The sequence below is a fragment of the Antechinus flavipes genome, chromosome 2 (genome assembly GCF_016432865.1).
Source record: "Antechinus flavipes isolate AdamAnt ecotype Samford, QLD, Australia chromosome 2, AdamAnt_v2, whole genome shotgun sequence".
Classification (NCBI taxonomy): domain Eukaryota; kingdom Metazoa; phylum Chordata; class Mammalia; order Dasyuromorphia; family Dasyuridae; genus Antechinus; species Antechinus flavipes.
The window spans coordinates 472,376,713-472,390,629 of NC_067399.1; the positions used below are offsets into that span (position 1 = coordinate 472,376,713).

Genomic DNA, 13,917 nt, shown 5'->3' on the forward strand with positions numbered 1-13,917 from the left:
ATATTCAAGAAAAGATATTTCTAGGGTCCAGATGACTTCATGGGACATCTAAGTCTCAAAACAAAATATGATGATTAAATGGATAATGTGAGTCATTTACTAAGATACAAAGAGACTCAATGCTATTTATTATTGATGATCACAATTGTATTTCTTTGGCCTTTTGTTTTATGGGCTTTATGTTTGCTAAGTTTTGTTGGTTACCTCTGTGATTTGTAAATCTCCCCTTTCCAATCTGATTATGAAAAAAAAAACCTTATATATATTTGGCTTATAGATAAAAAAGTCAGAAATCTATTCCTTCCTCCAGGAATCAAAATGGAAGAATTGAAAGAATTGTGGGAAATAAGTAAAATCTATTTATTCCATCTTGTGACTTGTTTCTAGATCCACTTCATTTCCTTTTTATTCAATTATGGGTTTTGTCTAATTTTTGTCTTGAAAGAAAACTTTAATCAATTATGGAAATTGTGAGAAAACTTTTATTATATTGTTGGAATCTTGCCCTGTGTGTCTTAAAAACTGTACCTGTACCATGTTTACCTGTTTCTTGGAGATCTTTAAGGACTTAGATAATGCTGACCAGAAATCCAATCACATCTTAAGATTTATAGAACACACTTTTCATAATTATAGATGTAAAGCAATCTATACAACTTATCCAAAAAATGGCCTCATACTAGTGAATGAGTTATTGTTTTCATGTTCTTTATATTGAATATAGGCTCTTGGTAAGAGTGGGACACTTCTTTTTCTGATTTCTGGAAATTGTCCCTTTCCCTATCTATCCTACAAGTAGAAATCAGATTATCTAATCTTATATTCTGGCTTATATCCTGTTAATTGTTTTCTTTTGATGTATAAAACTCTGTTTCACCTTGTGTTTGAGTTCCAGAGCCATGCTAAGGAAGGTCTGATCCCAGTTTCATAGGCATTGCTCAATAAATTGATATGATTGGAAGTTTGAACTTTTATTTCCTTAGTCATTTTGAATTCACCTACCCTAGCAAGGAAATCGCTCAAATGTATCACAAAGATCATACACTATAAATACAAGGAATTTATACCAGGAATGCACAGTTGGTTCAATATTAGTAATTGACCATAATCAGTGTAATTATCTCTCTATATCTATCTTTCTATCTACCTACCTACCTATCTATCTGTCTGTTGGTCTAGCTATCTATCTCTCTCTATATATATTTATTTAAAACAATCACATGGCTATCTCAATAGATGCAGAAAAAGCTTTAAAAAAATACAATACCCCAATTCTCTTAGAACCACTAGAAAGCATAGGAATAAATAGAACTTTCATTAAAATGATGACTGGAATCTATCTAAAATCACCATCAAATATTGTCTGAAATGAAAATAGCTAGACATCTTTCCAATAAAATAGGTGGTGAAGCAAATATCCCACTATCACTATTGTCATTCAATTTTCCACTATAATATAGAAATAATAGAAGAAAAACAAATTGTGGGAATTAGAATAGGCAATAAGGAAACAAAATTATTTCTCATTGCAGATAATATGATGGTGTACTTAGAGAATCCTAGATAATCAATTAAAAAATTAGCTGAACCTAGCAATATTAGCAAAATTACAGAAAATAAAATAAAACCATCAGCATTTCTATATATTATCAATGGAGGCCAGCAAAAAGAGATAGAAAGATAAATCTCATTTAAAGTAATTGGAATCAATATAAAATACTTGGTAGTATACCAGTCAAGACAAATCCAGAAACAATATAAACCCAATCACAAAATGATTTTCATACAAATAAAGTCAGATCTAAATAATTGGAAAAAATATTAACTACTCATTGAGAAGGTCAAACCAACTCTACCCAAAGCTTATTTTGTAAAGCTAAAAAAAAAATAACAAAGCTCATCTGGAAGAACAAAAGGTCCAGAATACTGAGGAAATCAATGAAAAAATATGGAAGAAGCTTTTAATTGATTTCATACTGTACAAAAAAGTTACAATAATCAAAAAAATATCTGGTACTGGCTAAGAAACAGAATGGTAGATCAATGAAATAGATAGGTACACAACACATACTAAATGATCATAGTAATCTACTGTCTGATAAATGCAAAGATCCAAGCTTTGGGAACAAGATTCACTACTTGACAAAAATTTCTGGAAAACTGAAAAGCAATCTGGCAGAAACTAAGTAGAGACTGGCATCTCATACTATTTACCAAGATAAAAGCAAAAAAAGGTGCACAATTTAGACATAAAGGATGGTATTGTAAGCAAATTGGCAGACTACTGAATATTTTATCTGTAAGTTCTATTTACAAGGGAAAAATTTATGATAAAATAAGGAACAGAGGACATTACAATATTTTAAATGGATGTTTTTGTTTACATTAATTACAAGATTTGTATAACCAAAACCAACCTGGGAAAATGTTGTATAGCATGTTTATCTGATAAAGGTCTAATTTCTCAAATATTTAGAGAGCCAAGTTGAACTTATAAAAATATGTTATTCCCAATTATAAATTATCAAAGCATATAGGCAGCTGAGTGGCACAGTGTTATGTTTGGAGTCAGAAAGACACATCTTCTTGAATTTAAATTTAGTCTCAGAGACTTACTAACTCTATGATCCTGCACAAGTCTCTTATCTCTGTGTGCCTCAATTTCCTCATCTGTAAAAAAGCTGGAGAAAGAATTGACAACTACTCCAATATCTTTGTCAAGAAAAGGAAGGCCCCAATCTATGGTAAATAGGATATTCTAAATTTAATTTATAAGACGTTCCCTGAGGAAGGCTAAAGAGATCTATTTTATTCATTTTGAGTATTATAGGGAAACTGAGTGATCATTGCAGCAGCATGGATATCTTCTATTCATTGTTTCAAATTAGTATTGTTTTGTTAGCCTGTTATATGCCTCAAGATCTTATCTGCAAAGTTCTATGTATATCATGAAGGCTGAATATTTAACTCCTCTTAGACTGACTTCTCTTCATTAGTGAAGAACTACACAGCTTGTCTCAGGACTTCCCTGTCTAATGTAACTCACCATTGCTTGAGTCAAATGGGTTCATTCAAGAAAGGATTGGCCTTTGAATCAGGAAGATCTAGGTTCAAATTCCACTTTTATACATGATGAGACTTTTTGCAGTACTTCAAAGCTGACAGGAATTTATTAGATTCCTGGCACAAGAACTAATGGACAATGGATTCCTTATGGACTATTTCTAGGACTTATGGACATTTGTAAATTTTCAGGATGATTCATGTTATTTGTTACATTACTACTAGCCTGTGTTATATTGCTATGTGCTATTGTAAATTATGTATAATGCCTCCCATATTGATGGATTTACGTATACCATGTATATGTGTTTCAAAGTTCTGGCCCATATTGATGGATTTATGTGTACCTATTTCAAGTGAGCCCCTTCAGAGCCCGCTAATCTGATTTGACTTCCTATTTTCTTTGGTGTTTTCATCTCCCTTCCTGAGGTGTCAGGGAAGGCATGATCACCTTTTTTGGGGGGTTCTAATTTACTTGATAATTTCTAAGGTCTCTTTTAACTCTAAAATCTTTATCTTCCTGCCTTTGTTCTACATATATAAAGATAAACATTAAATAGTTCCTGACCTTAAGGAAATTACATTCTGTAGGGAGAACAATATTTAAACACATAAATATTGTATACATTTGTGTAGAACTCTTCTTCTTAGGACTCATGAAGGAATGTCAAAGTCCACATAATTATTGTGATCACAGAAAATATCAGAGAAAGTATATGTCAAGGAATACTTTAATAATTATTCTTAATCTCTTAGTACCATTAGGATCTTGAAAATGGATTTGTGCTGCCAAATGTTGCACTGACAAGCAGAGCAATCCAGAAACATCTTTGGAAGGGTTTTGAACTAGAGTTGAGTCTCGAAGGAAGAAAGGTATATTTAGATGGAAAGGAGAATATTTTAGGTATGAAAACACAACTTATGCAAAACATGGACAAAGGAGATAGAAAGTCACATACAGGGAACAGAAATTAAACCACTTTCTGAGAGATATTGTGGGCCAAATTAATATTTTCCATTGGCATAGATGATATAGGAGGATTCAAATCTGGGATCCCCTTATTCTAGTTTATAATTCAAATTATCTGAATATTACCAAAACACCTAGGGCACAAAATTCTGCAAATTGATATGATTTGTAAATTTTAAAAAATGTTTTCCAAATCTTGAAATATGGAGTCTGGATTACATAAGTTCTCTTTTACTGATGAAAAATTTATTTTATCAAGACAAAAATATAGTAGACCCCCACATTAGGTCACTTAGTTACTCATCAAATGCCCTACCTATATGACCACAGAGAATATGTGGAAGGAAAGAAAGAAAAGACTTAATTTAGAGCTGGAGTTGTAGTTTTTAATTACTTGCACTAAATATGTATTCATTGGTATTACATGAGAAATATTCTGAAAAGAAACACACAGTTCTAGATCTATCCTAATGATTAAGGAATCCTCCTGAGCATATCAGATGCTCTAGAGACCTTCCCAAACCCAACAGATCAATTAACTAAGTTCCTCCTTATAAAATCATTCCTTGTTTGAAAGGAAAGTTCTTAGAAACCATTAAGACATTTGTTTATGGGAAGAAGTCATTTGGGTCAATTTGCCATTTTTCCAACTTCAACCTATTCTTTTCAGAATCCATGCTTCTTCTCAGTTCCTAGTATTTATACCGAAAAAGGAAAAGAACTCTTTGCTTTCACAAAAGTTATCTGCTATTTCCACTTTCCAACTCCAACAGGTACTTCTCATTGATCTAGTCTATGTTTCACATTTGGAATAACCTCACTATCTATAATCTTGTTTGTCTTCCTGTTGAGAAAATAAGGTTATATTTGGAAGAGGAGAAAAATGAGAGAAGTTATTGGAAGAGATGGAGTTTGATACAGGATGTTTCAGGAGAATTTGATTAAGTACCTTTCTGTCTGTCCTTCTGTTTCATTATCAACCAACCAGCAAGTCTGACATACTAATATTTTCTCTTGGCAATAGATCTATATAGGTTATTTCCATATTAGCAAAAAGTCCTCCAGAATGAATTTGGGTAATGATGGCTGTTCAGACAGTAATCAAATTTATCTAAATTACCAAGCATGCAAGATTGATTGTAGGGGGATTTTCCTTTCTTCTTTCTGATAAAATCAGTCTAGAGAGTAGGGACCATTTCCATCACTTTTCCTTAGCTAGTTATTAGCCAAAGGAGAGATTAGTCTTGCAATCTAAGGGAACAATTAATTTCCCTCAGTAAAACACACACACAATATCACTACCTCCCCCACTACCACATCATCCCATGCCACACCACAACACACAACTTCCTTTCTCAATATGGAGATGGTATATAAAAGAATATCTGATTATATGACTCTTATGATCGAGAATCAGATATTATGGGCTTGAAAAAGGGCCAATATATTTAAACTTAGGGTCACTTGGTCATTATGGGCTTGAGGATATTTCAGTGTAGAAATGGTATTGTCTTCCCAAGTGTGAGACATAAATCTGAAATATACTATGTTCTTTCTATTTTCATCTATTTCTAAAAAGTGCTTTAGATTTTCTTTTCTGAACAAACTTGTCTGAGAACAAATGAATACTAGAATTTATTTGTAGACCTAAGAAAGATTAAAACCTCAAATGTGGATAGATAAAATATATGAAGAATCCAGGATGGGAAAACAAAGGGGATAATGGGGGATAAAGGAGATAAGGAGGAGTTGAGGGTCTCAGAATAATTAATAATAATAATAACTTTAGTGTTATCTTTTGGTTTCCTTTCAGCTTGTCCTATTACCAAAGGAAATATATCTGTTACACTGTTTTCTGAATTTTTCTTTCATTGGGACCATATCTGTCAGTTCTACAGCTCTGATGTCACATGTGGTAGACAAAATGAGAGGAAAGTGGATGCTTGATGAAATATCTTTGTGGGAACCATTCTGGATCTGGGAAGAGATTCCTAGGGAATCTCTGAGATTCTAAGTACTTGGGGAGAGGGATCTAGATTATAATCTTCCCTAAATATATATATCTAGAGAAAATGGAGGTTAATATAACTGTTAATATATTAATATTGATTAATATTAATGTATTGATGTAACTATTATCAAGATACCTAAGACATACCTATCTACTCCCTACCAAAGTGAGGAATTAGCCCTCTTATTGTTCTGCAGGTCATATTCTTTATATGTCTAATAAGACTCAGCATATTGAATTAGGTTAGAAATAACTATCTTAAAATAACATTGATTCTTCTCAATCCCCATCTTTCTTGAACAGGTATTCTTTCATCCCTCACTTCCCCCAAATATCACACTTTTCATTTAGAATTCATAAGTTTGTCCCTGTTAAGAAATATATACCTGCTTATGGTCATAATGCCTTGAAAGCATTTTTTTTCATCTGATTTCATAGAATAAATAAGGTTATATATGGTGACAGTCAAATCCATGGTGTTGAATGCTAGAAGATTACTTGGAGGGATTCTTCTGACTCCTCCAAAAAAATCTGGAGAGTAAAAGAGGCAGATGCAGTGAACAAGATATCTTAATAGGTTCTTGTTCTGAAGCTACTTTCCTGACAAGAGGAATCTAAACTTTGCTAGTAACAAGTACGTTTATTTAGTATTTAAAATTATGCTTTATGAGCACTTAGAATGATAAACAGCAATCACTAAGTATTCTTTGTTCTATGAGGAACAATTTATGACAGGCTAATTTCATTTCTTTTCATGAGATATATAGTAACTATATATATCTTAATTTCAACAAGTAATTTGACATAAAATTAATTGAATATTTTTAGAAAACATGGAATAATGTTGATTAGTATAGTTAGATTAATTGAGAACTGATCAAGTACCTGGAAACAAACACAGAAGGTTAAATATCAATGTCAGCATTGAGATGGACAGGGGTAGCCCCAAGTAGAATGACTTAGCTCTCTTTGATTTGATGAAGCTATCATTAGATTTTTAGATAACACAAAGCATCAAGGGATACCAAGAATCTTGGGTGAGATAATTAGGATTCAATCAGATCTTGGTATAATAAAAGAGAAATTTTAAAACATGAATTTTAGTAAGGAAAATGCTTTGCATTTTTATTCAAGCTTTATTCAAGCATTTTATTCAAATGCACAATTGGCATAAAGAATTTTTCCCCCTATTCACAAATATAAGGTTGAAAGAAAGAAGGAAAAAAAAGATGCAATAAGAGGCAGACAGGAAAAGATAGACAGATGGCAAGAGATAAAGTCAAAAATGAGAGACATACAGAAAGAGATTTTTTTTTAAATAAATAAAAAAAGAGTTGAATGAGAGGAGAAGATGAAGGGTGTTAAAGAGGATGTGTGTGTGTGTGTGTGTGTGAGAGAGAGAGAGAGAGAGAGAGAGAGAGAGAGAGAGAGAGAGAGAGAGAGAGAGAGATTGAGAGAAAGAGATTGAGAGAGAAAGAGGGAGGGAGAGAGATTGAGAGAGACAGAGACAGAAACAGAGACTGTGAACTCTGGATTTTTGGTTATGATGTACTGAGGAGGTAAGACTGGCCTCAAATAAATTTTAGTGTTCTTTTCTTCTGATTCATCACAGCCACCCATACCCATACCCTACTCAATTCTTTCCTGTTTCATTTCCCTCACTTAATGGAGTAAATCAATGCTACTTCATACAGAATGGAAAGGGCAAGGATATTAGTGTCACTGTATCTTTAGGAGATGAAAACAGGCTCTCCCAACCTCTAGACTAAATCTGAGTTTTCCTATAATACACTACCACTAGTATATAGAAGCTGATTGATGAAGGGATTTGATTGAACATTCTGATGTTAAAGTTCTCAGGTGTTTATTAATAATGATGTTCAATTCTCTAGTGTTAATTAATGATATCCACTTTTCAGTGATTTTGTACTCTTCTTTATGGATTTATTTGTAATTGCTCTACATATTGTGCATAATTCCTTTTTGTGTGGGTTGAAGAAGTAGAGAGTTTTCTCCCTAATCTGGAAGGATACTTGAAAATCAGTGGAGTAGGTCAGAAAATTCCAAGTTTTCCAGACTTTTTCCACCAACAAGACAAAAATAGAACTACAGGGCAAATGTACAGTTGTTAAAAATAAATAAGAGTTGGGTAGTACAATAATTCTCCTAGGATGAGTGGAGGAGATCTGAAGAAATATCTCTTAAATATTTCCAAGTTAGTTCTGCTGAAACAGCAAGTAGCAAAGCCTGGGCTAGCTGGATCAGAAGATAGCCTTACTTACAGAAATTTTATCTCCAGACATTATAAGAAGTTGGACATCAGAGCTGAGGAAAATTGATGGTATTCTGCTGATAGGGGTTGCCAGGCTCAAATGATGCTATGGAGAGATGGCCCTGGGCAAGAAGAAACCAGCACATGGCCAATAAGTGTAGAAGCAATGGAGCAGGGAGGCTACTGACTGCAGGTACTTAAAGGAGAATGGAGTTCTTGGTTTCGGTTCCAGGCCAGAGGGGAGAACTAAAGGAGGACCTGAGTTAGACACACCATCTCCCATACCCATGTGATTACACTAACAAGTTAAATAATTTTTTAAATAAACAAAAGAGAAAGAATCCGACCATAGAAAGTTACTATAAAAATATAGATAGAGTTTGTCTTCAGAGGATCCTGAAACAAAAAAAAAAAAGCCTCTTCTACTCCAAAGAGTAACATTAAATTGTCTGAGTAAATGTGATTCTAAAAAGAAAAACAGTGTAGGAAAAAGTAGAGTAATTATCTTATACAAAGAAGGTGCAAGAGAAATTATATGGGAAAGTGCTGGTATTTGTGGAACCAACTTTCTTTGGAAATGAGTTAAAGAGGAAACAATACATGTCTATCTAGAGGGTGTAATAGCATTCTAATTCAGAAAGAAATTAAAAAATCTAAATTTATAATTAAAAAAACAGGAGAACGAGGAATTGGATGAGATATAGAACGTCTGTAGATTAATGGGAATGTGATAAAGAGGGAAATACATATATTTGGAAAGCTTTGAAAGTCTTCTAAATTCACATAGAATTTAGAAGCAAAAGGTCATGGAGAAAGGGATGGGAAGAGAAGATTAAGGAGTAATCATTGGAGAGAAGTAGATTAAATAATAGGAGAGCAAAGTGGCAGGTAGAATTAAAGCTGAGGAGTCAGAGGGAACAAGAAATACTTTAAATTTAAAATTTATTGATTTATATTTTGAATCCTTTTTTATGGTCTGCTGTGCATATGGTTATTTTTTTCTTTTTCTATTTTTTATTTAAGTTTGAAATAAATCAGTTAATTTTTTAAAAAGAAAGAAACTAATCTGCCATCTTGCTGGTCAATAAGCTTATGGTAATGATCAACTAGGATGATTAATATTGCATAGTTCTATACCATTTCACAAAGTGGTGAGCTTAAGCAGAAGTGAAATAATATATTTAATGCATTTGAGTCCTGTTTTTACAAATGACTCCTCTAATCAACCTTTAAAAAATTGAACTAGTTTAATTCATTGAATTAATTTAAATCATTTCCCCAGTGAAGAACTTCCTCTGCCAGTATAGAATAGCATCTTTGCTGCATTTATTATCTTAGAAAATTGCTTCAGGCATTGAGAGGTTAAGTCTTTTGTCTAAGCTCACAGAGTCAGTATAAATCTGAGGTAGGAATCAAAACAGTATTTTTCTGATTCTTCTACCCTCCAGGGGTCCTTAAACTACGGCTGCGGACCAGATGCAGCAGCTGAGGACATTTATCCCCCTCACCCAGGGCTATGAAGTTTCTTTATTTAAAGGCCCACAAAACAAAGTTTTTGTTTTTACTATAGTTGGGCCCTCCAGCAGTCTGAGAGATAGTGAACTGGCCCCCTATTTAAAAAGTTTGAGGATACCATGCTTCCTATTTTTAAACTAATGCTAAATAGAAAAGCTTTGAAGATAACTATAGCATAAGTTGAGGCCTGAAATTAATTATTGATTTCCTACTTTTTTATTATAGTTCTTAATTTTATTTACCACTTATTTTTCAGATGAATATTGTTATTATTTTGTCTAATTCTACAAAGTAACCTCTTAGCAATTTTATCAACCTGGCACTAAATCATTCAAGTATTCTAAGCAATATTATCCTTTTTATTATACTAGCATGGTCTAAATGTGAACAATTAATATCTCCCAAATTATTTGCTTTCCTTTATTTCTGGGGGGGGGAAGTGTTTTTTATTGTATTTATACAAGATCTGAATATGGTTTGATAGCTGAACGACAAGATGTTTTATTCATTTACAGTTGTGAATGAAATTTCTTTTGATAAATTATTCTGATAACATCTTGAAAATGCTGATTAATGCAGATTTATTTTAATGTCTGATTCTTTATTGAAATTATTAATAATTTCAATTAATTTAGTGAATCTTAAGGATTCTCTATATAAACTCTCTCTCTCTCTCTATATATATATATATACATATATACATATATATATATATATATATATCATCTGAATAGTGATAATTTTGTTTCTTCATTCCTTAAATTCTTTTGCTTGTCTTTTTTTTTAATTTCTAGAAACAGATAATTACCTGGAAAAATTCTTAGGGAAAACATGTAAAAGTGTTTTCAAATATTTGCCAGGCTATAATGTGATGAAGAAATTGGACCATCTATGAAGGATCAGGTGATAGAGGATAGATTAATAGGAAGAAGCTACAATATGAGAGACTTCAGCTGGATACAAAGAAATATTGTCTAATATTTAGTGATTTGCCACCCTGAAAAGCCTCCCTCATGGGATAGTCTACTACTTCTCAAAGAAAGAACTTAATGAACATCTATCCAGAAGATTGACACAGAAGAAAGAACTAACATTAATATTAGGAAATTATAGAATGAAAGATTTCTTTTCAATATATGGAAGTATTTTCTAACAGTTAAAAGCTGTGCAGTATTGGAATATCTTTTTGAAACAGTGTAATGTGTCACTGAAAGTGTTTAATGAACATTTATCTGGGCATCTACTGGTGGGTTGGGTGGGAAACTAGTAAATTGCATCTTAGTTCTTTTCCAACACTAGATTCTGTAATTCTACAGGTTATATCCATGTATCAAATTCCTGTTGGGTCCTTCCTAAAGAAGCAAAAAGAATATGAGCCAGAGCAATCAGACTTGGGTTACAGAATTTCTCCTTTTGGGTATTTCTGATGACCCTCAGATTCAACTATTGCTCTTTGTACTATTCCTGGTGGTCTACTTGATTACAGTTTTTGGAAATCTGCTCCTCATCTCCTTGGTTCTGACTGATTCACAGCTTCATACACCCATGTACTTTTTCCTGTGCAACTTGTCTACAGCTGATCTCTTCTTTTCTACCACCATTGTTCCACAAGCCCTGTTCAATTTGCTGTCCAGGAGAAAGGACATTTCATTCATAGGATGTGCAGCTCAGCTTCTTCTCTTCCTCCTTTTTGGGTGTACAGAGTGTGCACTGCTAGCTGTTATGTCCTATGACAGATACTTGGCGATCTGTGATCCCATGCACTACCCTCTCATCATGACAGGAAGGGTATGTGGCCACCTAGCTTTGGGGTGCTGGGCTAGTGGTATTCTAGTGTCGTTAGTGGATACAACATTTACACTAAGACTCCCTTATCAAGGAGACAATAGGATTGCTCATTTCTTTTGTGAGCCCCCAGCAATCCTGGCCCTGGCATCTGCAGACATCCACAGTGCAGAGACAGCTATTTTCTTTATGGGTGTATTGATCCTTCTTGCACCTGTATCCCTGATCTTAGTCTCCTATGGCTCTATAATAGTGACTGTGGTCAGAATGAAGACAACCTCAGGGAGACTAAAGGCATTCTCTACATGTGGCTCCCATCTTCTTGTAGTAGTTCTTTTTTATGGGTCAGGAATAATCTCTTACATGACACCCAAGTCTGCTAAATTACTGGGGAAGTTGGTGTCAATGTTTTATTCAGTGATAACACCCATGCTTAATCCTCTCATCTACAGCCTGAAAAACAAAGATGTGAAGAAAGCCTTCAGGAACGCAGCCATCAAGAGACTATTTTGTAAACTCTGACTGTTCTAACAGCAATTGGATTTAAAAAATCTCCTCATCTCCAAAGCTTATTTTATGACCTGGAAAGAAATGACTTTTTCTTCATGACTGAGGCACAGAGAAATCATATGTGGTGTTCATCTGTATATTCTATACCATGATATGTCTCAGATATGGGGAGCAATGATTTGTCTAACTTATTGGAGAACTGGGTGGAGTTATGCTAATCTGAAGTTCTATGGGGAGAAAAAAATTACTGTAGAGTTATCATAGACCCTGGAAATTGTGTTTTACATTTTAGGATGTTAAATTGGTTATATTATACTGATTATGCATTTGGAAAGTAATTAGAAAGCTGCACAAAGATTACCCTGATTTTAGACTACTATACATATCTCTGTATCATTTAAAATGTGTATGGTAATAGTGCCATTGTATATTGTTACACAAAGATCATATCTGCTTTTCTCTATTCTGTACTGAATGCATCATTTAAAAAAAGAGTCTGCCAAGTTGAAGTATATACAGAGGAAAAATAATCAACAAACATTTATTAAGTAGATATACTGTGGTAGACATTGGGGATAGAAATGCAAAGAATGAAATGATCCCTCCTCTTATGAATTGTAGTTATAGTAAGAGGCCTTGAAAAATGAAATATAAAGATTAATTAAATGAATCATGGAATATCTCAGTTGAATAATATTTTATGGATCTTCTAACTTAACTTCCACCTTATACAATATCCCTTGTAAACTATTTTTTGAAATGCTATCAATTATTGGTTGAAAACCACCAGTAATGTGAAGTACCCTACCTTCTAAAACATTCTCTTCTGCATTAGACAGTTTTAACAATTGTTTTTCTCTTCTGATATTTAACCAAAGTCTACACCTCTGAATCATATACTTCCTGCTTTTAATTCTGCCTCCTGTAGCAAAGCAGAAAAGATATAATTTCTCCTCCATAAGAAAGTCCATCAAATTTTTGTAAACAACTATACTATTCGAACTAAATATTTCTCTTATTTTTAAAATTTATCCAGTTTCTTGAACTTCCATTTCAAACTAATGATATAACTTTTCCTTGAAATTCACTAAAATATCTGTATCTTTTTCATGCAATTTTTTTTTCAATTAACTCAAATGTAAGGCCTTAATTTTTTTCTAATTAAATTTCATCCTAAATATAGTTCAGTATTTTTCTCAAGAAATTTCTTTTGGATCATATCTCTGTCATTCAATAGGCTATCTGTCCTTCCTAGCTTTATGTCATCTATAAAGTTAATAAAGTTAATACTAGAACCAAGTAACTGATAAAAAAGAGGTTGAATAGCAGTAGGCAAAATATGAATTATTTTACATTAAAATAAAGGCCTCCTTTTAAGCTAACATTGATCAATTATTTATGACTTGATTTGAGTCTGCTCATTCAATCAAGTAAACTGTTCTGGAATTTAGCTGATGGCTATAGACTTCATTCTTAAAGAATAAAGAGTTTTGTTTTTTTTTATCAAAAGCTTTTCTAAAACTCTAAGTATATTGTGTCTTTAACATTCTATTTATCTACCAGTTTAGAAATATAAGTAAAGTAAAATAAGGAAAGGAGTTTGATAAGTATAATTTATTCTTGATAAAACCATGCTATCTCTTGTTGATCACTACTTCCTTTTCTAAATGCTTACCCAATAATCTTTTCTTTTCATATAATATATTTTTTTTAAGAATTAAAGTGCACCTTTATATAATTTGAAGATGTGATTTTCCCTTTTTCTCAAAACACATTTACATGTCTTTAGTA

The 13,917-nt window shown here is 32.8% G+C and overlaps 1 protein-coding gene across 1 annotated transcript; it reads left to right on the forward strand.

Moving 5' to 3' along the window:
- Nucleotides 1-11,193: 11,193 nt before the first annotated feature.
- On the forward strand, nt 11,194-12,138 carry LOC127550615 (olfactory receptor 2D2-like). Its single transcript, XM_051979710.1, has one exon. It carries the CDS (start codon nt 11,203-11,205, stop codon nt 12,136-12,138), a length of 936 nt encoding a protein of 311 aa, XP_051835670.1. The 5' UTR covers nt 11,194-11,202.
- The last annotated feature ends 1,779 nt before the right edge of the window (nt 12,139-13,917 follow it).